Here is a 27,761-nt window from a genome sequence, read left to right as displayed (position 1 = left end):
ATACTTGCCCGAAAACCGTAAAACCGTATATCTTGAAAGTACGGTGACAGTATATACAGTGTATTTGGTTGGCGTAGAGAGAGAGAGAGAGAGAGAGAGAGAGAGAGAGAGAGAGAGAGAGAGAGAAACCTGACCTGGATTTGGTGTTTTTAAATCCGAAATCGTATAAGCAAAAACGCCTCTTCCTCCGAGTCGTAACTGAGTCGGCCCCGCGTCTCCACTCACTCACTCCGACTCGCTTTCATTATTTACTCACATTTCATACGCTTCATTCTTCACTCACTCACTCCTTCAAATTTCAAATCCACAAAATTTATTATTTATATCGTTTATTATTATTTCCGATTTCATTTTCTTTAAACCCCCCAAAAATGAAAAGGAATTATCAAAACTCCGACTTTTGAATCCGAAAAAGATCTTCCCTTTTGGGTCCGGATCCTCCGATCCGCTTCCGCCGTCGTCGCTGCCGTACTCTCTTCACTCTCCGGCGCTCAGATCCTTGAAGCCGTCTCTGCGGTTGGGCCGGAGCTAATGGAGTTTTAGTTGTTGTTGTGCGCTTGTCGAGGTGAGTGGATACTCTTTAAGCTTGTTTTACAGTGGTAGTCCGTTTGGCTGCCGAGAAAATGTGATGAAATGGCAGGAAAATGTTGAATCTTGTGGTTTTTGTATTGATTTCGGCTTGAAGACTGAGTTCTGAGCTCTAGGGATAGCCAAATGTTGAATCTTGTGCCTTTTGCATTGATCGTTGATTTCCTTACTGGTTATTTGTTGCATGTTTGTGTTAGATCAGTGTAAAATTTAAAGATTTTTGTTCTGGAAATGTGGCTTGTGTTTTGTGCTTGATGTGGATTTTATTATATAATTTATTTATTTATTTTTCAGTTTTAAATCTTGGTGTATTTTTTATTAAATGAAGATTTTGATTTAACTAATTTCGGAATTTACTCCGAGGCAAGTATATCTGCACTCTGTTTGTTTGCTGAGAAACTGGAGGAAAATTAATTTAATTACAGTTCTTATTGGGCAATACCTTAAATTCGAGCCCGTATTCTATAGATAATAGTTTTGATGGGAATAATAATAAGATTGTTCTTAATTTTGTAGTTAGTGTGTCATGGATTCAGATAATTTGGCAGCCACCTACGGGCTTGAGGTGGCTCATCAAAACGGTGTTCATGGGCAGGCTGGTGTTGTTTCAGACGACATGAATGGGACCTTCAGCGAGAATGCTATGACGGAGACTGCAGCATCAAGTGGGAAAATTGGAAATGCTGATAAGGTGGATGACGGTGGGACTAATAGCTCGTCTGTTTGGGAAGCTATAGAGGCCAATGTCAACCCTGAAAGTAATGGTTTGACTGTTGCTTTGACTATTGCTAAGGTAGGAAGTGCTAGATTTCGGCTGGCTGGTTTGAGTTAATTATACGCGTCGACCTGATTTACATTTCCATCTGCATGTCTGTGTTGCAGGAAGATGAAGTGAAAGGTTCTACTCGTTCAAAGCCCGCCAAAGTGCATAAAGGTCCAGGTAAGAGCAAGAATGAGAAGGCCCCTGGTCCCAAGAGCGTCTCCCCAACTTTGATGAAGAAAAGCAAAGATGGAAATGGCACTGAGGCAAAAGCTTCTGTTTCAAATGGTTCAGCTGCTCCAAATTCATGCCCAAAACAGCCTAACAAGAATAGATTATTTAATGGGAGACAGGTTCAGTCATCCAATGTAAACGTCAATTTCACCTTCGGTTTCCTTTTTTGCAGCTTTTCCAATCTTTGGATACAACGTTTGTGTTGTTTTATTTTGATATCTTTGTTCTTGTTGATTATTCTGTCTAATCTTTATTTGATTCCAGCAGCAACCTGAAAAACTTGATGCAGAATTGTCTGAAGGCAGCGTGTGAGTAATGCTTGTGTTTATGTTCTATTTCCTTGTCTCTTCTTTATGCCTTAGGGGTTTATGTCTCATATTGCTTACGTTTAATTTTTTCTCCCTAATTCTTGGAGACCATCTTGAGTTGAGATGTTTAATTTGGAAACTATCTTTATTGAATTGTTCGCTTGGCTATTTGTTAATTGTGATTTTTCTTTTACAGGGAGAAGGCAAAGCTGAAGCCTTTGAAAAAAGGCTCCCAGAATCAGGCTGAAGGAGAATCACAATCCTCTTTGTATCCTTAACCTTTTGAACATTTGTTGCCTACTAAATCTGCTGGTCTTCTTACATTATTTGTCTATTGCCTTTTATTCGTTTTTCATTTATCCTTAACTGCATCTTAGAAGTCCAACAGAAGGAGATAAACAGCCTAGGGTTGGGACACTTCCGAAATATGGTTTCAGTTTTAGGTGCGATGAACGAGCTGAGAAAAGGAGGGAGGTTAGTTTTCTGCATTGCATCTTTCTGATGTTTTTTTCATATGCTGAGTCTTCCAACACTATCTCTGTTATCGAAGTAACGTTGACCATTACCTTGGGCAGTTCTATACTAAACTGGAGGAAAAGATACATGCAAAGGAGATGGAGAAGAATAATTTGCAAGCCAAGTCCGAGGTGGTATTCAATCAATGGTGGTCAACCGAAACCTGTGTGCGAATCCTGTTCTTATTATGAATGTTGTCTGTTCTTATACAGGAAACTCTGGAAGCTGAGATTAGGATGCTCAGGAAAAAACTGACTTTTAAAGCAACTCCAATGCCAAGCTTCTATCAGGAGCCTCCACCTCCTAAAGTGGAGCTGAAGAAGGTATATCTTTTTCTTTCAAAATCACAAATGGCATGATGCATATTCTTTTGTTCATGCGTAATTTCCAGTTTTCTGGTGAATCTGATTTTGTGCTCGAGTTTGGAAAACTCTTTATTTTTTTGTCATATATAGTAAAGTGGTGGGGTGTGCAAGTACATTATTGACGGACTTCTAAATGGTGATTAGTTTATAACTTTGGCCATGACCCTGTTGGACGCATTCTGGTTGCATTTCCAGTTTTCTTATATTACAGTTGTCGTATAGGATGCCTTTGGTAGATCTTCCTATATAGTTCTGCTTATATCTCTTAGTTTAGTAGCATGTGCAACTGTTAACAACTGTTTATTTGGTAAAGTACTGGTCCTAAATTATTTGGTGCAAGGAATTGCTCAGACGGAGAAGTTATTTATAGGAGGAGATTTAAATGGACACGTGGGCAGGGAGACAGGCAACTATGGAGGTTTTCATGGTGGACATGGTTTTGGGGAGAGAAACGAGGATGGGGAAGCTATCTTGGATTTTGCAATGGCATATGATCTCTTCTTAGCCAACACCTTCTTTAAGAAGAGAGAAGAACATGTGATCACCTACAAGAGTGGGTCGTCAAAAACACAAATAGATTTTCTTCTAATGAGGAAAGGGGATCGTATAACTTGTAAGGATTGCAAAGTTATACCAGGAGAGAGCGTGACTAATCAACATCGCTTGTTGGTGATGGATGTACATATCAAAAGAGTGAGAAAAAAGAACAAGACTTGGAAGTGCCCAAGGACTAGATGGTGGAATCTAAAAGAAGAAAAACAAGCCATTTTCAAAGAGAAAGTAATCACCCAGTGTGTGTGGGATAGAGAGGGGGAAGCTAACCAAATGTGGGATTCCATGGCTAGTTGTATCCGAAAAGTAGCAAAAGAGGTATTAGGAGAGTCCAAGGGCTTTGCCCCACACCAAAAGGAATCTTGGTGGTGGAATGAGGAGGTACAAGCAAAGGTGAAGGCTAAGAAGGAATGTTGTAAAGCCTTATATAAGGATAGGACCGATGAAAATGGTGAAAGGTATAGAAAAGCGAAGCAAGAGGCGAAGAAAGCTGTGAGAGAAGCTAAGTTAGCGGCTTATGACGATATGTATAAGCGACTAGATACCAAAGAAGGATAGTTGGATATCTATAAACTAGCTAGAGCAAGGGAAAAGAAGACAAAGGACCTAAACCAAGTGAGGTGCATCAAGGATGAGGATGGAAAGGTTCTTGCTACAGAGAACGCGGTTAAAGACAGATGGAAATGTTATTTTCATAATCTTTTCAATGAAGGACATGAAATGAGTGCTTCTTTAGGGGAGTTGAGTAACTCAGAAGAGTGTAGAAACTACTCTTTTTATCGTAGAATCCGGAAGGAAGAAGTGGGTGTAGCTTTGAAGAAGATGAAGCATAGAAAAGCAGTAGGCCCAGACGATATACCAATCGAAGTGTGGAAAGTTTTGGGAGAGACAGGTATAACATGGCTCACTGACCTTTTCAATAGGATTTTGAAAACGAAGAAGATGCCGAATGAGTGGCGAATGAGCACTTTGGTGCCTATCTACAAGAATAAGGGCGATGTACAAAATTGCATGAACTATAGGTGAATTAAGCTAATGAGTCATACAATGAAGCTCTGGGAGAGAGTCATTGAGCATAGATTGAGGCAAGAGACACGGGTTTCGGACAACCAATTCGGGTTCATGCCAGGGCGCTCAACCATGGAGGCAATCTATCTCTTACGAAGATTGATGGAAAGATATAGAGATGGGAAAAAGGATTTACACATGGTCTTTATAGATTTGGAAAAAGCGTATGATAGGGTCCCAAGAGACATTCTTTGGAGGATTTTAGAGAAGAAAGGAGTACGAGTAGCATATATCCAAGCTATACAGGATATGTATGAAGGAGCAAAGACTGCCGTAAGAACTCATGAAGGACAAACCGAAAGCTTTCCCATAACTGTAGGATTACATCAAGGCTCATCCTTAAGTCCTTACCTTTTTGCGTTGGTAATGGATGAGTTAACAGGACATATTCAAGGTGATATTCCTTGGTGTATGCTTTTCGCAGACGATATAGTGTTGATAGATGAAACTCAGGAAGGGGTAAATGCAAAGCTTAACCTTTGGAGAGAAGTGTTGGAATCTAAAGGTCTTCGCCTAAGCCGATCAAAGACAGAATATATGGAGTGCAAGTTCAGTGCAAATGGAGGCCAAAACGAGTTAGGGGTGAGGATCGGAGATCAAGAAATACCAAAGAGCGACCGTTTTCGTTACCTAGGATCTATCTTGCAAAAGAACGGAGAATTAGATGGAGATCTCAACCATAGAATACAAGCTGGATGGATGAAGTGGAAGAGTGCATCCGGCGTGTTGTGTGACCGCCGTATGCCACTGAAGCTCAAGGGAAAATTTTATAGGACGGCAATAAGGCCGGCGATGCTGTATGGCACAGAATGTTGGGCGGTGAAGCATCAACACGTACACAAAATGGGTGTAGCGGAGATGAGGATGCTTCGTTGGATGTGTGGGCACACGAGAAAGGATAAGATTAGGAATGAGGATATTCGGGGTAAAGTAGGAGTAGCCGAAATTGAAGGAAAGATGAGAGAAAATCGGTTACGGTGGTTTGGACATGTGCAAAGAAGGCCTACTGACGCTCCGATTAGAAGATGCGACTATGGGACAGAGGTTCAGGGCCGAAGGGGCAGAGGAAGACCTAGGAAAACTTTGGAAGAGACCCTAAGAAAAGACTTAGAGTACTTGGATCTAACGGAGGACATGACACAGGACAGAACACAATGGCGTTCTAAGATTCATATAGCCGATCCCACTCAGTGACTTGGATTTTCCAAGTCTCCAACCGAGAAGTTTTCCTCACTCGGGAAATTAAGGGAACACTACCTCAACCTATATGCTCCACTCACAAAGCTTCAACATACAAGCTTCAACAAAAGAAAATTCAAAGAACTTAGCGAAGAAAGCTTTGGTGTATTTAACACAATACGTTGAAATGAAGGAAAGCTTATTTATTGATATCCCCGATAAGTTACAAATATGTACATATACTTGAGTCAAAATAAACAAACAAGAGGGAGCTTTCACAAAAGTTGCTTAGGAGAAGTCTCAGCAGTCGGTAGAGCCCCAGAAAGAGAAGGCACCGGAGGGGGATCATTCGGAGCCTCAGTACTGGACAAAACCCTAGAAGGAGGAGGCATCAGAGATTGATCATTTGGAGCTTCATTACGCGGTACAGCCCCAGAAGACGAAGGCAATAAATGCCTTTGGAACAAACCCACAAATCTCTGATGATCAAGTAAAACCTGACCATCAGATTCCTTCATCTGGTCAAGCTTCCTCTTCATGTTTGTAGCATAGTCATGTGCGAGCCGGTGCAACTGTTTATTCTCATGCTTGAGCCCTCTAATCTCCTGTTTGAGACTCATCACTTCAGCCGCTAATGATTCAACTTGGCGGGTTCGAGCAAATAGGCGTTGGGCCATATTAGACACAGAACCTGCACACTGAACACTGAGAGCCAGAGAATCCTTAACAGACAACTCATCAGACCGTTTGGAAAGTAGTCTGTTATCTTTGGGAGTGAGAAGGTTCCTGGCCACTACCGCAGCGGTCATATCATTCTTCATCACGGAATCCCCAACGGTAAGAGGACCAGTAGGGAGACGAAGGATGGGCGCCATATGTTGTCTGGAGAAGGCGGGGCTGCCTCTTCAACAAGGTTCAAGTCAAAACGACGGTCGGAGGGGCCAGACATTTTCAAAGGTGTTGAAGAGAGAAGAGGTCGGACAAATCAAGATCTTAGAAGTGCAAGAATGGAGCTTCTACTGGTGGATATTCAAGTGTGCTTTGGAACTTAATGTCAGCCCCTATAAAAATCTGCACTCGACGAAGCTTCAGAAATCGAAGAGGCGCCTGCTCAGAAATCGAAGAGGCGTTTGCTTTCTCAAAAGCTGGGCTGCTCAGAGACCACGAGGGTCGATCTCAGAAATCGAAGAGGTGTTTGCTTTCTCAAAAGCTGGGCTGCTCAAAGACCACAAAGGCCGATCTCAGAAATCGAAGAGGCTTGCTTTCTCAAAAGCTGGGCTGCTCAGAGACCACGAGGGCCGATTTCAGAAATCGAAGAGGCACCTACTTTTCCAGCCTTGTCAGCACCTGTCACACGCACACTCAGCTTTGCGGAAATTATGTGCATTCTGTCGAAGATTTCTGGCGAAGTAGAAAGCACATGAATCGTACTGTTCAATCACCCACTTCCCACACGCAACAGTAGCTCATGGGTACCACAGATAACTTTGCCAAAGTTCTCTGACAAAGTTGAGACACGTGAAGCTTGCAGCTCCCACTACATCGCTCTGACCAAGAAGGGTAAAAGAATTGCAAAGAAACAACACTAACAAAGTTTAGACACATAAATTTTGAAGGTCTAGCTACCATATTATTACCCACAAGGGTAAAGGAACAGTACCACTGCTGGATAATTGGAAAGTCCCGGTGTGTCAACCTCTGTGCTTCGTGGCAAGGTAGACTAGCAAACATGCCCAACCTTTACTCACATTCGAGAAAACACTCCTAACAAGATTGCTTGCTCCAAAATCGAAGAGGCACCGCCCTCTGAATCTCGAGAGCCAGACTCGCAACATGATTACTTTCTAAAAAATCGAAGAGAGGGTAAAGGAACAGTACCACTGCTGGATAATTGGAAAGTCCCTGTGTGTCAACCTTTGTGCTTCGTGGCAAGGTAGACTAGCAAACATGCCCAACCTTTACTCACATTCGAGAAAACACTCCCAACAAGATTGCTTGCTCCAAAATCGAAGAGGCACCGCCCTCCGAATCTCAAGAGCCAGACTCCCAACATGATTACTTTCTCAAAATCGAAGAGAGGGTAAAGGAACAGTACCACTGCTGGATAATTGGAAAGTCCCTGTGTGTCAACCTCTGTGCTTCGTGGCAAGGTAGACTAGCAAACATGCCCAACCTTTACTCACATTCGAGAAAACACTCCCAACAAGATTGCTTGCTCCAAAATCGAAGAGGCACGGCCCTCCGAATCTCGAGAGCCAGACTCCCAACATGATTACTTTCTCAAAAATCGAAGAGACACCGCTCTCCGAATCTCGAGAGCCAGACCCCCAGCAGGATTGCTTTCTCAAAAATCGAAGAGGCATCGTTCTCCGAATCTCGAGAGCCAGACCCCCGACAGGTCTGTAATCTTCACACGCAACATCAGCTTTCCAGATACCACAAACCACTTTTTCAAAGTGCTCTGACAGAGTTAAAACATGTGAAGCTGGCAGCTCCCACTACCGTGCTATAACCAAGCAGGGTAAAGGAATAGCATTATTACTTGATGTTAGGGAGACTCCTATATATGTCGACTTCCATCCCTAACGGACAGGCAGACCTGCAAAAATGCTCAACCCTTTCTCTTATCTGAGAGGGCACTCCCAACAAAGCCTTTCGAAATATTCAGCTTTCTTTCCCCCCGATAATACCTCTGTAAACAAGCTATACTAGAGCAAGATTATCTCATATCATCAGGGTTAAAAGCAAGAGTATCCCATATCATGCTTTTTCCCTGTCTTTTCCTTTGGCCTTGTTCTTACCTGCAAGACAAGGAGAAAGAGAGCAATCAGTCAGCACTTGGAATCAAGCTTCCAGCCAAGAATTGACTGCCTGGAACCCCTTACCTGATTACTTACCTGGCATTGCTCTCGAGTACTCATCTTCAACATCTTATGCTTCCAGGGAAGATACCGCATCTGCCTGAGGAACAGATAGGGCAAGTGAGAAGGATACAAGGAAGCATGTGGAGACAAGCGTAACAGCACACGTGCCGATACATCCACTACTCTATCAAAAGCAAAAGTATCCCATATCAGCAGGGTCGAACGTACTCTAGATTTGATGGGCTTGTTTTGACCCTCAAATTCTTCAGTCGGCCTTATACTCTGGAGGAAACCAGATAACCCTCCAGCCCAGTTCAAGAATAAGCCTGTGGAAAGTTACTTCTTCAAAAGCAAAAGTATCCCATATCATCTCTCCTCATTTTTCTTCTCTTTATCCTTCATGCTGCCTGCAAGATAGGAAGAATGTGAACAATCAGCCGGAGCTCTGATTGCTTACCTTGTCTGTCACCTCTTTCAGCAGATCCCCCAGCTCGGCGACTTGGGGGACTCCTAGTACATGGTTTGTATCTCGCTTGACCAAGCATGAAACTACAAGTAAGCTTCAAGTGAAATTGATACATTACCTTGTGCATCTCCACCAGTTACAGATACCACCCCTGGATGGAGGAAGAGTACCTCCAGAGAAGATGCCACATCTACCTATGAGACAGATAAGGCAAGTCAAGACGATACCACACTCCGGTACTTAGAAGTTTCGTGGCTACGAGATCATTCTCCCACAATATTTCCTAATGTCATTTGTACTAAATCATTCACTTGTACCCACTAAAGGAGAGCTTGAACCTATGTACTTGTGTAAACCCTTCACAATTAATGAGAACTCCTCTATTCCGTGGACGTAGCCAATCTGGGTGAACCACGTACATCTTGTGTTTGCTTTCCTATCTCTATCCATATATATACTTATCCACACTAATGACCGGAGCAATCTAGCGAAGATCACAAAAAGTGACCGTTTTCGCTACCTAGGATCTATCTTGCAAGAGAACGGAGAATTAGATGGAGATCTCAACCATAGAATACAAGCTGGATGGATGAAGTGTAAGAGTGCATCCGGCGTGTTGTGTGACCGTCATAGGCCACTGAAGCTCAAGGGAAAATTTTATAGGACGGCAATAAGGCCAGCGATGTTGTATGGCACAGAATGTTGGGCGGTGAAGCATCAACGTACACAAAATGGGTGTAGCGGAGATGAGGATGCTTCGTGGGATGTATGGGCACACGAGAAAGGATAAGATTGGGAATTAGGATATCCGAGGTAAAGTAGGAGTAGCCAAAATTGAAGGAAATATAAGAGAAAATCGGTTCCGGTGGTTTGGACATGTGCAAAGAAGGCCTACTGACGCTCCGGTTCGAAAATGTGACTACGGGACAGGTTCGGGGCCGAAGGAGTAGAGGAAGACCTAGGAAAACTTTGGAAGAGACCCTAAGAAAACTTTGGACATGACACAAATGAGCGCAATGGCGTTCTAGGATTCATATAGCCGACCCCACTTAGTGGGAAAAGGCTTTGTTGTTGTTGTTGTTGTTGAACATGTTAATCATGCCAATCCTTAAAGTTATCAATCACTTAATAAGACTCTCACGATCTGACCCCATTCAGTCAGTTGGAACAGTGGTAGTATCTGAGTTATTATTGACAAGTCTAGTACAGCTACCATACTTCGTTTGATTGGAAAGGAGGCACCACAGACGTAATATTTTGATGCTGCCAACAACTGTTTTACCCAAAATTGCACTGAGCATTACAGTTCATACTTTGTTAGTCTACCGAAAGCTTATAAAAATCGGTTTCAAGTTTCTTGACTAATACGTAGTCTGAACATGTATTCCTACTATGATTAGTTAAGTTGGAACTGCATAGTGATAATCGTGCTTCACTGTACTTAGCTGTTATTTGACAGCAGTGCACTGCTATATTTTGGCCTTGACGTCTAGTGCAATTTATGCAGATACCAACTACAAGAGCCAAGTCTCCCAAGCTCGGACGTAGGAAGAGCTTACCTCCTGCAGTTTCTGAAGCACACGGTAATACCAATGGTCGATCTAGCAGGCTTAGTCTGGATGAGAAAGTACCTCAGAACACTGCTAAAGGGCCCTCTCCTGTGCATCCAAAGAAGCCACAACGGAAGTCTCTTCCTAGACTCCCGTCTGAGAAGACCACTTTACCAAATGTGGTGAATGAGCCAAAAATGACTTCTAAGGCAGTAAATGAGGAAAAGACCAACTTAATTGCTGCAACGATTGAGGAGAATGCCACCGTGCCCACTGCAGAAAGTGAAGCTGGATCTCACACCCAAGAGGAGGCAGCAGTTCCCAAGGCCGAGGTAAGCAAAGAGCAGTCCCATACAGATGATGAGACAGCGGATGAAGACCAACACCAACCCGTCTATGTTCAAGAACCTATAACCTCGGAGCATTGAGCAGAAAGCATAGACAAAACTGAACGTGCAGAGAGAGCTCCATCAAAAGACACCGTTTATGAAAATAAGAAAGGTAATAGACCTGAATCAATTTGACGACGAAGGCATGAAGAATTTTGCATTATGGTTTGTGATGTCTGTCCTGTCCGTAGTCAGCAGCATGGTTGTTCTGTGTGCTTGCTTTCAAGGTTGCTGGTCATTGTCATCGGAATTCTGAATTCCAGTTTTCCGCACCGTATGTAACCATTTGCAAGGTTGTTTTTCTAATTTATATGTTTAAGCATATGCATTAGTTGCCGGATAATTGGGAAGACTTGGGGAAAATTTTGGAAAAACTTTTGTTAGATATAGTTGGTGCTTGGAAAATATATATGTTAAGCTGGTTCTGTTGAACAATTGGGAATTGTGAATCAATCAAGGCTGATTTTGTGTTGTAGATTTTCCCGGTCACTTCGATGTCTTGAACTTTACTGCTTTCTGTATTTTACTTCAACTCCACAGGGTAAAACCAATGTGTCTTGCTGGTTCAACATTTTTGGTGGTTGAGATGTGTATCGAAAGGTGGAGAGGAGGTTCTGGGAAAACTACTTTTAACTCCTTAACGACGTAGTTTTGGGCGAGATAAACCCAGGCCGCTTGGTTCTGCATCTTCAGCCACAAATGATTATATTGTAGGGACAAAAAGTAAAAACTACTTTCTGTTTTCAAAATTTGGCCTTAATTTTTTTTTTTTTGATTTTCAGTTTTCAGTTTTTCATTTTTGGGTTTTCAATTTTTTTTCAAAATTGAAAGTAGTTACCAAACAAGATTGTAGTTCTTGAAAAAGTGAAAACAAAACTAAAAACTAAAAAAGAATGATTATCAAACGACCTTAATTATACAAAACCTACATAAAACTTAATTTTGTAATTACCAATGGATGCGTTAACTCCGCCTGTGTAAGTTTATCTTACATTGCCGGTCCCAAGCCCGGATAAAGGAGGAGGGGGAGGGCGTCAGGTAGTCGACAGCCGGCACTCCATGATTACGTCGAATCCTTATGAAAATGAATCCAGAACGAAATTGCGCTAAAGCTAGGGCGTCACCCGTAAGTGGCGCGCTGTATGGCCCGAGCACAGTGATAAGTGAGCAAGGGTCGCTGTATCTCCATCGGCACCCGGATGCAGTGTTAAATGAGCAAGGGGGCCATAGAAACTTCTTTTCGAACGACTCCACTCAAAGTTGTTTGGGAGCATATGCTCCTATCAACTTTACACGGGACACACAAAAGAAGTACTTTGATCCTATTAGACGGGGGAGGGTGAAGAAGTTAGGACAGAAGGGTAGAGTTCAAGAGAGCAAAATGCGTTTAGGAACGTGGAATATAGGAACCTTAACGGGAAAATCTATGGAAGTAGTGGAAGTTATGGTGAGGAGAAGGATAAATATTATGTGCCTACAAGAAACTAAGTGGGTTGGTTGTAAGGCAAAGGATCTAGAAAACTCAGGGTTTAAACTTTAGTATTCGGGCACAAATAGAACGAGAAACGGTGTTGGCATCATCGTGGACAAGACCTTGACACAAGATGTTGTAGATGTCAAGAGGGTAGGAGATAGAATCATAACAATCAAGATTGTAATAGGACAAGAACTTATCAATGTGATTAGTGCGTACGCACCTCAAGTAAGGTTGGATATGAGTTCGAAGGAGAAATTTTGGGAAGACCTTGGAGACTTGGTGCAAGGAATTGCTCAGACGGAGAAGTTATTTATAGGAGGAGATTTAAATGGACACGTGGGCAGGGAGACAGGCAACTATGGAGGTTTTCATGGTGGCCATGGTTTTGGGGAGAGAAACGAGGATGGGGAAGCTATCTTGGATTTTGCAATGGCATATGATCTCTTCTTAGCCAACACCTTCTTTAAGAAGAGAGAAGAACATGTGATCACCTACAAGAGTGGGTCGTCAAAAACACAAATAGATTTTCTTCTAATGAGGAAAGGGGATCGTATAACTTGTAAGGATTGCAAAGTTATACCAGGAGAGAGCGTGGCTAATCAACATCGCTTGTTGGTGATGGATGTACATATCAAAAGAGTGAGAAAAAAGAACAAGACTTGGAAGTGCCCAAGGACTAGATGGTGGAATCTAAAAGAAGAAAAACAAGTCATTTTCAAAGAGAAAGTAATCACCCAGTGTGTGGGATAGAGAGGGGGAAGCTAGCCAAATGTGGGATTCCATGGCTAGTTGTATCCGAAAAGTAGCAAAAGAGGTATTAGGAGAGTCCAAGGGCTTTGCCCCACACCAAAAGGAATCTTGGTGGTGGAATGAGGAGGTACAAACAAAGGTGAAGGCTAAGAAGGAATGTTGTAAAGCCTTATACAAGGATATGACCGATGAAAATGGTGAAAGGTATAGAAAAGCGAAGCAAGAGGCGAAGAAAGCTGTGAGAGAAGCTAAGTTAGCGGCTTATGACGATATGTATAAGCGACAAGATACCAAAGAAGGAGAGTTGTATATCTATAAACTAGCTAGAGCAAGGGAAAAGAAGACAAGGGACCTAAACCAAGTGAGGTGCATCAAGGATGAGGATGGAAAGGTTCTTGCTACAGAGAACGCGGTTAAAGACAGATGGAAAGGTTATTTTCATAATCTTTTCAATGAAATACATGAAAAGAGTGCTTCTTTAGGGGAGTTGAGTAACTCAGAAGAGTGTAGAAACTACTCTTTTTATCGTCGAATCCGGAAGGAAGAAGTGGTTGTAGCTTTGAAGAAGATGAAGCATAGAAAAGCAGTAGGCCCAGACGATATACCAATCGAAGTGTGGAAAGTTTTGGGAGAGACAGGTATAACATGGCTCATTGACCTTTTCAATAGGATTTTGAAAACGAAGAAGATGCCAAATGAGTGGCGAACGAGCACTTTGGTGCCTATCTACAAGAATAAGGGCGACGTACAAAATTGCATGAACTATAGGGGTATTAAGTTAATGAGTCATACAATGAAGCTCTGGGAGAGAGTCATTGAGCATAGATTGAGGCAAGAGACACGGGTTTCGGACAACCAATTTGGGTTCATGCCAGGGCGCTCAACCATGAAGGCAATCTATCTCTTACGAAGATTGATAGAAAGATATAGAGATGGGAAAAAAGATTTACACATGGTCTTTATAGATTTGGAAAAAGCGTATGATAGGGTCCCAAGAGACATTCTTTGGAGGATTTTAGAGAAGAAAGGAGTACGAGTAGCATATATCCAAGCTATAAAGGATATGTATGAAGGAGCAAAGACTGCCGTAAGAACTCATGAAGGACAAACCGAAAGCTTTCCCATAACTGTAGGACTACATCAAGGCTCATCCTTAAGTCCTTACCTTTTTGCGTTGGTAATGGATGAGTTAACAGGACATATTCAAGATGATATTCCTTGGTGTATGCTTTTCGCAGACGATATAGTGTTGATAGATGAAACTCAGGAAGGGGTAAATGCAAAGCTTAACCTTTGGAGAGAAGTGTTGGAATCTAAAGGTCTTCGCCTAAGCCGATCAAAGACATAATATATGGAGTGCAAGTTCAGTGCAAATGGAGGCCAAAACGAGTTAGGGGTGAGGATCGGAGATAAAGAAATACCAAAGAGCGACCGTTTTCGTTACCTAGGATCTATCTTGCAAAAGAACGGAGAATTAGATGGAGATCTCAACCATAGAATACAAGCTGGATGGATGAAGTGGAAGAGTGCATCCGGCGTGTTGTGTGACCGCCGTATGCCACTGAAGCTCAAGGGAAAATTTTATACGACGGCAATAAGGCCGGCGATGCTGTATGGCACTGAATGTTGGGCGGTGAAGCATCAACACGTACACAAAATGGGTGTAGCGGAGATGACGATGCTTCGTTGGATGTGTGGGCACACAAGAAAGGATAAGATTAGGAATGAGGATATCCGGGGTAAAGTAGGAGTAGCCGAAATTGAAGGAAAGATGAGAGAAAATCGGTTACGGTGGTTTAGACATGTGCAAAGAAGGCCTATTGACGCTCCGATTAGAAGATGCGACTATGGGATAGAGGTTCAGGGCCGAAGGGGTAGAGGAAGACCTAGGAAAAATTTGGAAGAGACTCTAAGAAAAGACTTAGAGTACTTGGATCTAACGGAGGACATGACATAGGACCGAGCACAATGGCGTTCAAAGATTCATATAGCCGATCCCACTCAGTGACTTGGATTTTCCAAGTCTCAAACTGAGAAGTTTTCCTCACTCGGGAAATTAAGGGAATACTACCTCAACCTACATGCTCCACTCACAAAGCTTCAACATACAAGCTTCAACAAAAGAAAATTCAAAGAACTTAGCGAAGAAGGCTTTGGTGTATTTAACACAATACGTTGAAATGAAGGAAAGCTATTTATTGATATCCCCGATAAGTTACAAATATGTACATATACATGAGTCAAAATAAACAAACAAGAGGGAGCCTTCACAAAGGTTGCTTAGGAGAAGTCTCAGCAGTCGGTAGAGCCCCAGAAAGAGCAAGCACTGGAGGGGGATCATTTGGAGCCTCAGTATTGGACAGAACCCTAGAAGGAGGAGGCAGCAGAGGTTGATCATTTGGAGCTTCATTACGCGGTACAGCCCCAGAAGACGAAGGCAATAAATGCCTTTGGAATAAACCCACAAATCTCTGATGATCAAATAAAACCTGACCATCAGATTCCTTTATCTGGTCAAGCTTCCTCTTCATGTTTGTAGCATAGTCATGTGCTAGCCGGTGCAACTGTTTATTCTCATGCTTGAGCCCTCTAATCTCCTGTTTGAGACTCATCACTTTAGCCGCCAATGATTCAACTTGGCGGGTTCGAGCAAATAGGCGTTGGGCCATGTTAGACACAGAACCTGCACACTGAACACTGAGAGCCAGAGAATCCTTAACAGCCAACTCATCAGACCGTTCGGAAAGTAGTCTGTTATCTTTGGAAGTGAGAAGGTTCCTGGCCACTACCGCAGCGGTTATATCATTCTTCATCACAGAATCCCCAACGGTAAGAGGACCAGTAGGGGAGACGAAGGATGGGCGCCATATGTTGTCTGGAGAAGGCGTGGCTGCCTCTTCAACAAGGTTCAAGTCAAAACGACGGTCGGAGGGGCCAGACATTTTCAAAGGTGTTGAAGAGAGAAGAGGTCGGACAAATCAAGATCTTAGAAGTGCAAGAATGAAGCTTCTACTGGTGGAGATTCAAGTGTGCTTTGGAACTTAATGCCAACCTCTATAAAAATCTGCACTCGACGGAGTTTCAGAAATCGAAGAGGCGTTTGCTTTCTCAAAAGCTGGGTTGCTCAGAGACCACGAGACGTTTGCTTTCTCAAAAGTTGGGCTGCTCAAAGACCACGAAGGCCGATCTCAGAAATCGAAGAGGCGCTTGCTTTCTCAAAAGCTGGGCTGCTCAGAGACCGCTAGGGCCGATCTCAGAAATCGAAGAGGCACCTACTTTTCCAGCCTTGTCAGCACCTGTCACACGCACACTCAGCTTTGCGGAAATTATGGGCATTATGTCGAAGATTTTTGGTGAAGTAAAAAGCACATGAATCTTACTGTTCAATCACCCACTTCCTACACGCAACATTAGCTCATGGGTACCACAGACAACTTTGCCAAAGTTCTCTGACAAAGTTGAGACACGTGAAGCTTGCAGCTCCCACTACATCGCTCTGACCAAGAAGGGTAAAAGAATAGCAAAGAAACAGCACTAACAAAGTTTAGACACATAAATTTTGAAGGTCTAGCTACCATATTATTACCCACAAGGGTAAAGGAACAGTACCACTGCTGGATAATTGGAAAGTCCCTGTGTGTCAACCTCTGTGCTTCGTGGCAAGGTAGACTAGCAAACATGCCCAATCTTTTCTCACATTCGAGAAAACACTCCCAACAAGATTGCTTGCTCCAAAATCGAAGAGGCACCGCCCTCCGAATCTCGAGAGCCAGACTCCCAACATGATTACTTTCTCAAAAATCGAAGAGACACCGCTCTCCGAATCTCGAGAGCCAGACCCCTAGCAGGATTGCTTTCTCAAAAATTGAAAAGGCATCGTTCTCCGAATCTCGAGAGCCATATCTCCGACATGATTGCTTGTTCGAAAACCGAAGAGGCACCACTTTCCCAACTTCAAGAGCCGGATCTCCTTGGATAAAGCTTGTCTGTAATCTTCACATGCAACATCAGCTTCCAGATACCACAGACCAGTTTTTCAAAGTGCTCTGACAGAGTTAAAACATGTGAAGCTGGCAGCTTCCACTACCGTGCTATGACCAAGCAGGGTAAAGGAATAGCATTACTACTTGTTGTTAGGGAGACTCCTATATATGTCGACCTCCATCCCCAACGGACAGGCAGACCTGCAAAAATGCTCAACCCTTCCTCATATTTGAAAGGGCACTCCCAAAGAAGCCTTTCGAAATATTCAGCTTTCTTTCCCCCCGATAATACCTCTGCAAACAAGCTATACTAGAGCAAGAATATCTCATATCATCAAGGTTAAAAGCAAGAGTATCCCATATCATGCTTTTTCCTGTCTTTTCCTTTGGCCTTGTTCTTACCTGCAAGACAAGCAGAAAGAGAGCAATCAGTCAGCACTTGGAATCAAGCTTCCAGTCAGGAACTGACTGCCTGGAACCCCTTACTTGATTACTTGGCATTGCTCTCGAGTACTCATCTTCAACATCTTATGCTTCCAGGGAAGATACCGCATCTGCCTGAGGAACAGATAGGACAAGTGACAAGGATACAAGGAAGCATGTGGAGACAAGCGTAACAGCACACGTGTCGATACATCCACTACTCTGTCAAAAGCAAAAGTGTCCCATATCAGCAGGGTCGAATGTACTATAGATTTGATGGACTTGTTTTAACCCTCAAATTCTTCAGTCGGCCTTATACTCTGGAGGAAACCAGAAAACCCTCCAGCCCAGTTCAAGAATAAGCCTGTGGAAAGTTACTTCTTCAAAAGCAAAAGTATCCCATATCATCTCTTCTCATTTTTCTTCTCTTTATCCTTCATGCTGCCTGCAAGATAGGGAGAATGTGAACAATCAGCTGGAACTCGAAATCAAAGTTCTGATCTGGGACTGATTGCTTGGAGCTCTGATTGCTTACCTTGTCTGTCACCTCTTTCAGCAGATCCCCTAGCTCGGCGACTTGGGGGACTCCTACTACATGGTTTGTATCACGCTTGACCAAGCCTGAAACTACAAGTAAGCTTCAAGTGAAATTGATACATTACCTTGTGCATCTCCACCAATTAAAGATACCACCCTTGGATGGAGGAAGAGTACTTCTAGAGAAGATGCCACATCTACCTACGAGACAGATAAGGCAAGTCAAGACGATACCACACTTCGGTACTTAGAAGTTTCGTGATTATGAGATCATTCTCCCACAATATTTCCTAATGTCATTTGTACTAAATCATTCACTTGTACTCACTAAAGGAGAGCTTGAACCTATGTACTTGTGTAAACCCTTCACAATTAATGAGAACTCATCTATTCCGTGGACGTAGCCAATATGGGTGAACCTCGTACATCTGGTGTTTACTTTTCTATCTCTATCCATTTATATACTTATCCACACTAATGACCGGAGCAATCTAGCGAAAATCACAAAAAGCGACCGTTTTAGCTACCTAGGATCTATCTTGCAAGAGAACGGAGAATTAGATGGAGATCTCAACCATAGAATACAAGCTGGATGGATGAAGTGTAAGAGTGCATCCGGCGTGTTGTGTGACCGTCGTAGGCCACTGAAGCTCAAGGGAAAATTTTATAGGACGGCAATAAGGCCAGCGATGTTGTATGACACTGAATGTTGGGCGGTGAAGCATCAACACGTACACAAAATGGGTGTAGCGGAGATAAGGATGCTTCGTGGGATGTGTGGGTACACGAGAAAGGATAAGATTGGGAATGAGGATATCCGAGGTAAAGTAGGAGTAGCCGAAGTTGAAGGAAATATGAGAGAAAATCAGTTACGGTGGTTTGGACATGTGCAAAGAAGGCCTACTGACGCTCCGGTTCGAAGATGTGACTACGGGACAGAGGTTCGGGGTCGAAGGGGTAGAGGAAGACCTAGGAAAACTTTGGAAGAGACCCTAAGAAAAGACTTAGAGTACTTGGATCTAACGGAGGACATGACACAAAACCGAGTGCAATGGCGTTCTAGGATTCATATAGCCGACCCCACTTAGTGGGAAAAGGCTTTGTTGTTGTTGTTATTGTTGTTGTTACCAATGGATGCGTTATTATTCCAATTTAGTGAAAGCCTGTGTTTGGTACCCTGATAAGGATTGTGGACTAGACTCGTTGTTTGATGTTTGAGTGCAGTCCCACATAACCAAGCCGTTTGAATGTCATTTTGACCCATCATGCATTCCAAATCTTGTTTTCATGTCTCACTTTACCGTATGTCGTTGTTGACCCTAAAAACTACTAAGCCTATGTAGCGCATAGGCCGAGTAACTAATAAGCTAACTACATCATTCGGTTATGTGCGGGGCATGCCAACTTGACGGCCGAGCTCGACTGGGGAGTAAAATATGCTGATATCATGTTGAGCGCGCTGCTGACTTCTCGATCTTGCGACTACGGCTGAGGAAGGAACACGTCTCGACCCTTGGGTTATAAAGTTTGAAGGCAAGGCTGCTAGTCTTGTAAAGTTCACGGATCTCGGCGTTGGGTTCGGTCACGGTGATTATATTTGTAAGTGTATAAGCACACTGAACTGACACTAAACTATACAGACATAAATACTCAAATGAGATAAATGTCTTGATGGTAAACGTGGTTCGGCCGTCAGAATGCCGAACTCTAAAACGTACTTGTGAATACCCAATCATAAAACAAACTCGGTATTCAATGTGCCGAGCCTAGTAACTTGTAACACCTCACTTTGCCGATAAGGCTGATGAGATGACCTCTACCAACAAGGACTCGAGAATCCTTGTCGACTGAGACTTGGATAATAACCAGTCGGCCTCGAAGCAGTGCTCTCTATCCAAATTGAAGGTGCTCATTGATCGGCTGATTCTACTGCTCTAGTGCTATTTATCCAAACTGAAGATGTCACCAATTGCCCTGGCGGGAAGAAAGGGGAAGAAGATAAAATCTCAAGGTTGTTGAGAACCTTTGTGCAGGGCAATTTGTGTGTTGAATTGGAGGAGCTTTCAATGATGCACTCCTTTCTCTATTTATAGCAACGAATTACCTCATGGCCTAACTAGAAATGGGCTAGGATTAGAACTCCTCAACCCAATCTGATCCAGTTTCGGCCAATCCTAATTCCCATAGGACTTTTAACTAAGCTTTTTAACAAGCCAGATTCATCCTCTAATTCTCAGCATCCTTAGCCTTAAGACTCCTTATTGCACTAGCATTCGACTAACTCACCATTATCTAAACCAAACCTCTTCGTAATATGATTCGGCCGACCTTGACTAAACGACCCATAACAAGATTCTAGATGAATGCTATTGGGCTGAGAATGACTCTAAGCTTGGCCCAAAATAATATTTTGGACCCAAACATTGCCCCCTCGCTTCTGAGGTTTTCGACCTACAAGTCTTGGCTGAGCCTCGACCTTGAAGAAGCGAAATAAACCCTTAGCATATTCCTTCTACTAAACCGGAGGACATTGAAAAGCCTCAAATACTCCAACCACCCAGGCGTATTTGTTAGACACGATTGCACGATCTCTTAAACTTATTAGATTCCCTGCCACATGGTAGTTCCTCAGCCCACCTATCATTCTTCAATAATGACGTTCAAAGCATGCAGGCACTGAAACGTCCATTCACCATAAACCTCGCCGTCACACTCAATCGTGCATCCTCAATTTGCAAGCTTTTCGACCTCTTCACCTGGATTTTCAAATCTCTGCTATGATTACAAAACTCTTTGGTCGAATTTACCCCTAATTCTTTTAAAATTAAACTATTGATCTTCTTCCCAAATGTCTATAAACACTCATCTTCATTTGGATTTTCACGCTTTCAAACCTCCAGAAATTCTTACCATTTGCTCCCAGCCTAGAAAAAAACCAAACTTTGAAACCCAGAAAATCTTCAACCTTCATCAATGGCTGCCAACACCTTCATCACTAAACTCGTTGAAGAATGCAACAAGTGCTGAGACTTCATTGATTGGAACGCCATCAAAACCCTCTGATCTGAGGGTGATTCGAGCGCCTCCCACCAAACTCTGGGACCACTTTTCAAGGACGACGTCCTAGAGTCAATCACCAAGATGTTGAAGGCCCACTACTTTGAACCCCTATTTCAAGGGTACGATTGGTCGAAGTAGGAGTTGGCCAGACCCCAAGGAGCTTGGCCCTCGACCACTGCAGCGTAGGCTGCCTGGGTTACCAGCATGGAGTCACACTTCAGCGACGAGTGGAAGACTCTTCGCATGTTTGAAGCCATTAAGCTTTCGATCCATGAGATCAACATGGACCAAGAGCTTTTAATGGCCGCCCTAAGCTTTTTGTGCTCAGCCACTAATACAATGATTCTTCCCCTTGGCCCCATCAGGCCAATCGTGCTGGATATCATGGCCATACTTGGCACTTCCCCTTCTGGTTTCCCAGTCGACGCCATTCTATCGCGGTACAAATTGGACCTGGACCTGAAGGCAATCTTCGACGAGGGTGTCGTCGAAGTCTTGACAAAGAAAAATCAAGGGTCGTTGAAAAAAGATGTGCAAAAACTGCACAAAAATTTCTTCAACTACAACACTTTGATCAACCACTTCACTGGTTCGGAAGAGGAGGGCCTCATTTCACCAAAAATTCTATAAGTTGAAAGGTGTTATTTATATTTACTGGCTACCTCAGGGGCCATCAAGCGCAGATAACCTTCATCGGTCGCATGAATTAAAAAGCTACCTTAAACATTGGGCTCATCCATTAAGCTCTCTAGCTTTGAGCAAAGAACCAGCAGACATGGCCGAAGTCTCATCTCGGCAGATCTAACACAACTTCCTTTTGTGCCATTACTTTGAATTCTCATTTTCCTAACAAGCACTTTTGTGTAGGCTTCATAGGAGATCGAGCTCGACGCTCTTATTTCCAGTACTTCGGGGACGGCTGGGCCTTCTGCTTCCACAACCGAGCCCTCTGTAATTACAGCCAAGTCTAACGCATTCGCCAAGCTGCAAAAGCTTATATCTTTCTCGGTCTTACAAATCCTTCAATGTAAAGGCCTCGATTTTGTTGGATCTAAATGACCTTGCAACCGATGACCTTCTGAGCTATGAAAATGTCGTTCACTTGTCTACTGTCTTAGAACAAACCTGATAATATTTCACTATCTTCGAAAGGGCTCTTTAGGCAGACCATGACCTCAAAGCTGCAATGGTCGCTCATGAGGCTATCCAACCAGAGCTTGAGGCCATAAAGGCAAAGAAGGAGTGACTAGCTGATCTTGACTGTCAAATTGCTGAACTTCAACGTCAAAGGTCGACCGTTGCTTCCAAGCTTGAAAAGGATTTTGAGTCGAATAAACCTCGATTGGCAGAGTACGTGGCAGGTGAGAAGCAAATACAGTAACTACAACTCGACAAAAGAACAAGACAGGCCGAGGTTACAATGGGCGAAGTATGGTGGCTAGAACTGAAAGCCTCTCTTGAAGCTTTTCTTCCTTCGACTCCTTAGGATTTTGTCTTTAGTTGTAGGCCGATTGACTATTTGTAACTTTACTTGTATGCTCGTTTCAAATCAATAAAAATTTTATTCTTGCATTTGCCAAGTGATCGGATAATATTTCTTTAAGAATTTCCCATTGATTGGCAATTTATGAATTAAACCAGTTCGATCCTTGAGGTGGTATGCCCTTGCTGAGGACTTTGTGGATGACGAATGGTTCTTCCTAATTCGAAGATCATTTCCCAAATCTAGGGTCTTTAATCCTTATTGGCAACACAGTTTTCCATACTAATTCACCTTCGCCGAACGTCTTTTTCCTAACTTGTCAATTATAAGCTCGTTTAACAATTTTTTTATGAGTCACCAGTAAGTTATAGGCATCGAGACAAGCTTCCTCCAAGTCCTCTAACTGTTGCCTCTTGGCTTGACTATACTCAGCACTGAACAAACTACTTTGTTCGATAACTCGTAACGAGTTTATGCTTAGTTCGACCGGTAGCATCGTGTCGTGTCCATAAGTCAACGCATATGGGGTCGTTCTGTTGCTGATCAGAGTGAAGTTCGATATGCCCACAATGCCTCGTTTAACTTCAAATGCCACATACCAGGCTTTTCTTTTATCATTTTCTCAAGGATACCGATTAAAACTTTATTACTTGCTTTGTCCTATCTGTTTATTTATGGATAATATGGCGTGGACTAATCGAGCTGAATTTTCAGACTTGCCGCGTACTCTTTAAACCTATTGGCTGTAAAAATTATGCCGTTATAATTGTTTCTAGTATGTCGAATCTTGTCACGATGTTTTCTTCTACAAAATTATAGACCTTTTTAGAAGTTAACTCGGTGTATGACTTCACTTCGCCCCACTTCGTGAAGTAGTTCGTCGCAACGAGTATATCCATGCATGCTTTGATGATTTGGAAGACAGCGTAATTTTGCCGATTACGTCTATGGCCCATCCTCTGAACGACCATGGTTTAGTGACTGAGTGAAGTAATTCTACCGAGACTCTCTATATAGGTCCATGAATTTGACATTGTACACAACCTCGCGCGTATTCAATGCAATCTTTCAATATACTTGGCCAGAAATAGCCGTGCCGGCGAAGCAACCATCGTGTTTTACATCCAGATTGATGAGCTTCGCATATCCCTTCGTGTACCTTTGTAATAGCTTGGGCGGCCTCCTCTGGGCCGAGGCATAATAGCAACAGACTGTCTTCACTTTTTTGGTACAGCTTATTCTGGTACATTACGTAATTTGTGGCATGTAACCTTGTCATGCAGTCATGGTTACCACTGGGATTACCAAGATACTGCATAATTAACTTTCTCCAGTTGTTTGGTAATGTATCGACCGCACAAATATCTATAGGCTCCTCTAGTTCCAACAACGAAGGTAGGGACATAACTCTTGTATGGATCACGTGGTCATTTTGGAGAACTTGTTAATTAACCAAGGCTGGGTGTGGATGTTGTACTACTGGTATGACCCGGCTTAACTCGCTCCCCAAGAGTTGTGCTCTAGAGGCTATTTGAACCAATTCGTTTACGTTAGTATTTTGAACTCGTGAGATGTGCTTGAATGTAATGCCTTCAAACGATTCGGCTAAATATCTAGCAACCGTGTGATAGGGCACCATAGTACAACTCATGCAACAAAAAGTTCCATTGAATTGGTTAATCACAAGTTCTGAATCGCCAAGGACGAGCACGCAGGTAGCCCTCAAGTCATGAATGACGTTAAGGCCGTTCGGCCTGATTATTTGTACAGTCGAAATCCAGCTTGAGAGAAAAATACCATCAGTAGTGATCAGGGGACTGGATGACAATTCCAACGCCAGCCGAGGTCGAGGTACTAGAGCCATCAAAATACATCGTCCAATAATTATCACATGTTTCTACCATGCCAATTTCGACGTTGTTGCCCCTAAAACTGTTTGGAGAAAGATGTTGAGCTAAGAAATTGGCCAGCACTTGTTCTTTTACAGCTTTTTGGGGCACGCATTGCAAACTAAATTCGAACAACTGATAAGAGCATATTTATGCGACTTAGTTGGCTTGTTCTTGTGCATTTATGTCGGGTTTCCTTAGTTATTTTAATGTTTAAAGTCATTTTCGTGTGTTTTCAGATTTTATGGACAAAGTAGGCAAGAAGATGCATTTTGGAGCATTTTGGAGCAAAATGGAGCTTGGAATGCATGTCACATATTTGGGCCAAAGTGGATGGACGAATGTGAGGACTAAAGAGGCCAAGAATGTGAAGAATTATGGTCCAAAAGATGAAGAACTCAGCCCAAAAATTTGTCACCCCAACTTGCCTTCATTGCCATGCAAAACAACATAGAATTCCCTTTGGATTCCCATGCCATGCTTGATCACTCTTGTCACCTACATAATTTCTGATTTCATGCTTCAATTCATTTAATTATTACACTTAATTGCTTGATACCTCTTGTTCCCTTCACCCACAAAATTTTATACAACTTTCACAACCCTAACATGCACCAATTGATGCTCCATCATTCACATTTGGAATCCCATGCCTTGTGTACCACATGTTGCTGCACCTTTGACCCATTTATTGACACATTTTCACCTCCCTTTCCATCTCTATGCAATGTACACAATCATTCATGCCCCCTAGCTACAAGACCACTCCATTTTACCCTCCACACTTTGCATCATCACTTCATTTTCACCCTTGGACCATTGCACACCACATACACTCTTTGCCGTGCATTCTCCCTAGCCTAACCTGATTCTCTAAAGTTTTTGGGGCCTATATATACATGTTTACACCCCTTGGCAAAGGGTTCACACTCTCATATTCATCATTCATCACAGAAAATTCGTCCATACAACCTCTAGGTAGCAAAACACCCAAAAAACACCATTCTAGTGCCTAGAAAACATAACAGCCACTCCACCTTCTTCCACCCTCTTTGCCTAGTTCTCCACCACCCTCCAACCCTCAAACACTCCTCCACACTTACCCTAAACCTTTCCATACCATTCCCCATCCATTCTACATCATAAAACTACCCAAAAATCCGTCCACAAAGCAATCTGCCGCAAGCAAGCAAAGGAGAATTCTTGGATGCACTTGCTACCCAAGTTGGAGCATTTTAGGTGTTTTCTTTCCTTTGATTTTAATGTCTAATTTTATGTATCTTTGCTTTGTGAGTATGAGGAACTAAATCCCTCTTAGTTAGGGGGTGATTCGAAACCATGTTCATACTTGCAATATGATTTGATTACATCCAGTTGTGATTCATAAGTTGTGAATTCAATTTACTTATCTGATCGTATAAGAAATGATTTGTGTATGTTGGTTGAGAGTGCACGCTTAATTTTCATGCATGAATTTAACGCTAGAATATAAGGGAGTTTCACCTAATCGTTATGAACTTATATTCACAAGTAGTGAAGGTTGCTAGTCACAATCACGTTAAGTAAATTCTTGGCATAAGTTTCATGCAAATCATAGTAACGAGTGCCTCGTCAATGCTTATGTTTTTCATAGAAATTAATGATTCTTGCTTGTATCTCTATTATGCAATTCATGTAGGGAACTTGTAGGGAATGTTTTGGGTTGTCGTATGCAATCATCCAACCCAATAACTTGTGGAAAAACTGAGGGTTAATTAGTTCAATTCACGGTTAATTTGGGGCGTTGAGTATTCATAGCTTATCGAAAAGCAACTGGAAATCGTTTTGTATGCAAGTGTGACATGTGTGGAGAAGAACCTCCTAGCTAGCCTTCCATCCATAAGTTTCATTCAAATTCATTTTACAATCTGTTTTGATTCACTTAAATTTGTCTAAGAATTTGTTTACTTTGTTCTTGTCTTAATTTAATTATTTTCGTCCAAAATCAACCCCATCTTATTTCTTTGAGTCATATTAATTAGAACTTGTCTTAGATTATGTTTTTAAGTGTTTTAGTTCATTAGAAAACCAAAATTCGTCCAAGTTTGTGTTAGAGTCCCAAAACTGCCCAGATTGTGTGTTTAAGGTAGTTTTGAGTGTTTAGGGGCTGTTTTGAGTCTTTTGGTTTGTTTTAGTGTTTTAAAGTATAGTTTTGCATTCTTTGAGTCTAGTTAGTGTTTTAAACTTTGTTTTTACGTTTTCAAGTCAGTTTCCAAGTGATTTAGCAATCCCTCCTAATCCCCGGCAACGGCGCCAAAAATTTGATGCGAAATATATAAGCACACAAATTAAACCCTCTTTTTATCAATTGTAGTAAAGTATGTAAGTAGGGATCGTTGGCGTATGTTCTATCCAAGGACATGCATCCGAAAAGTGTCCTCAACTCATTGAGAATGGTGGATGGGAGAGCGCTAATGCCATTGGGTTTCAAAGCCAAAATCAGCCAAGACATGATCCATATTCCAACACGTATAATCCGGGGTGGAGAGACCATCCAAACTTCAAATGGAGAGAGCCACAACAAGCCCAACCACAAGGAGGCTTTAGGCAACAACCCCCGGGCTTCTACAACAAACCATACGCACCCCCTCAAGTCCAACCACAATCTGCCCCAAATAATTCAGGTAATGCTTTGGATAATGATACACTTGTTAAGTTACTAACCACTTTGACTAATGGGCAGGAAAATCAAAACAAGAGAGTGGACCAACTAGAGAAACAAATGGGGCAGATTGCCGACGTTGTTGGGCAGATTAGAGACCAAGGAAGGATTCCTAGTTCTACCATTCCAAATCCGAAGGGAGGCTTTGAAAGTGCAAAGGCCATACTCTTGAGAAGTGGAAAAGAGATTGGGGCAGGTTCTTCATCAAAAACAGGTCCCAAAGAGGATGAAATGTTGCAAATGGAAGAGGAGGAATCAAGCCCACCCACGGAAAGGATGGACACACCTATGCCGCAAGTGTCCATGGCCCCTAAACCTTCAAATCTGTCCAATAAGGGTAAGAATGTGTTAAATTCAATTCCGACTAATGTTTTTCCTTTGAATGTCCCCTTTCCTAGCAGATTTTTGCAATCAAAGAATGAAGAGGAGGAAAAAGATGTTCTAGAGACATTTAGAAAGGTGCATGTCAACATTCCCCTCCTTGATGCCATAAAGCAAATCCCGAAGTATGCCAAGTGTTTAAAGAAGCTTTGTACAACAAAGAAACGTGTCCGGGAGAAAGAGGTGGTACATGTAAGTGAGAATGTCTCCGCCATCTTGCAACATAAACTACCCCCCA

The 27,761-nt window shown here is 42.6% G+C and overlaps 2 protein-coding genes across 6 annotated transcripts; one reads left to right on the top strand and one right to left on the bottom strand.

The window, feature by feature from the left end:
- The first annotated feature begins 160 nt into the window (after positions 1 to 160).
- Positions 161 to 11,314, top strand: LOC126633580 (protein WVD2-like 5). Of its 4 annotated transcripts, none has more exons than XM_050304248.1 (9): positions 161 to 565; positions 1,125 to 1,381; positions 1,471 to 1,716; positions 1,847 to 1,890; positions 2,087 to 2,158; positions 2,268 to 2,364; positions 2,466 to 2,537; positions 2,619 to 2,729; positions 10,408 to 11,314. In XM_050304248.1, the coding sequence occupies exons 2-9, from the start codon at positions 1,205 to 1,207 to the stop codon at positions 10,876 to 10,878; spliced, it is 1,290 nt and encodes a 429-aa protein (XP_050160205.1). In that variant the 5' UTR covers positions 161 to 565; positions 1,125 to 1,204; the 3' UTR covers positions 10,879 to 11,314. The 4 variants fall into 4 exon arrangements, with proteins under 4 accessions (XP_050160205.1, XP_050160204.1, XP_050160203.1 ...); XM_050304247.1 differs by having other exon boundaries at positions 1,105 to 1,381; positions 1,471 to 1,701; positions 1,850 to 1,890; XM_050304246.1 differs by having other exon boundaries at positions 162 to 565; positions 1,105 to 1,381; positions 1,850 to 1,890.
- On the bottom strand, positions 5,846 to 16,008 carry LOC126633582 (uncharacterized). 2 transcript variants are annotated; one of them, XM_050304250.1, is made up of 2 exons: positions 15,556 to 16,008; positions 5,846 to 6,067 (listed from the first exon to the last, which is right to left on the bottom strand). In XM_050304250.1, exons 1-2 carry the CDS (start codon positions 16,006 to 16,008, stop codon positions 5,846 to 5,848), a joined length of 675 nt encoding a protein of 224 aa, XP_050160207.1. The 2 variants fall into 2 exon arrangements, with proteins under 2 accessions (XP_050160207.1, XP_050160208.1); XM_050304251.1 differs by having other exon boundaries at positions 5,846 to 6,261; positions 15,750 to 16,008.
- Between the last annotated feature and the right edge of the window lie 11,753 nt (positions 16,009 to 27,761).

The sequence above is a fragment of the Malus sylvestris genome, chromosome 8 (genome assembly GCF_916048215.2).
Source record: "Malus sylvestris chromosome 8, drMalSylv7.2, whole genome shotgun sequence".
Classification (NCBI taxonomy): Eukaryota; Viridiplantae; Streptophyta; class Magnoliopsida; order Rosales; family Rosaceae; genus Malus; species Malus sylvestris.
The sequence above is the reverse complement of the archived record's forward strand: the minus strand, read 5'-3'. Positions and strand labels throughout refer to the sequence as shown.

Bases quoted from the DNA above. Each gene is read 5' to 3' on its own strand.
- LOC126633580 (XM_050304245.1), top strand. From the start codon at position 1,115: ATGGATTCAGATAATTTGGCAGCCACCTACGGGCTTGAGGTGGCTCAT. The intron at 1,891-2,086 runs GTGAGTAATGCT...TTTCTTTTACAG, and splicing joins GAATTGTCTGAAGGCAGCGT to GGAGAAGGCAAAGCTGAAGC. The intron at 2,538-2,618 runs GTGGTATTCAAT...GTTCTTATACAG, and splicing joins ATTTGCAAGCCAAGTCCGAG to GAAACTCTGGAAGCTGAGAT.
- LOC126633582 (XM_050304250.1), bottom strand. From the start codon at position 16,008: ATGTCTGGCCCCTCCGACCGTCGTTTTGACTTGAACCTTGTTGAAGAG. The intron at 6,068-15,555 runs GTTTTATTTGAT...TCTGATGGTCAG, and splicing joins TAAAGGAATCTGATGGTCAG to GTTTTACTTGATCATCAGAG.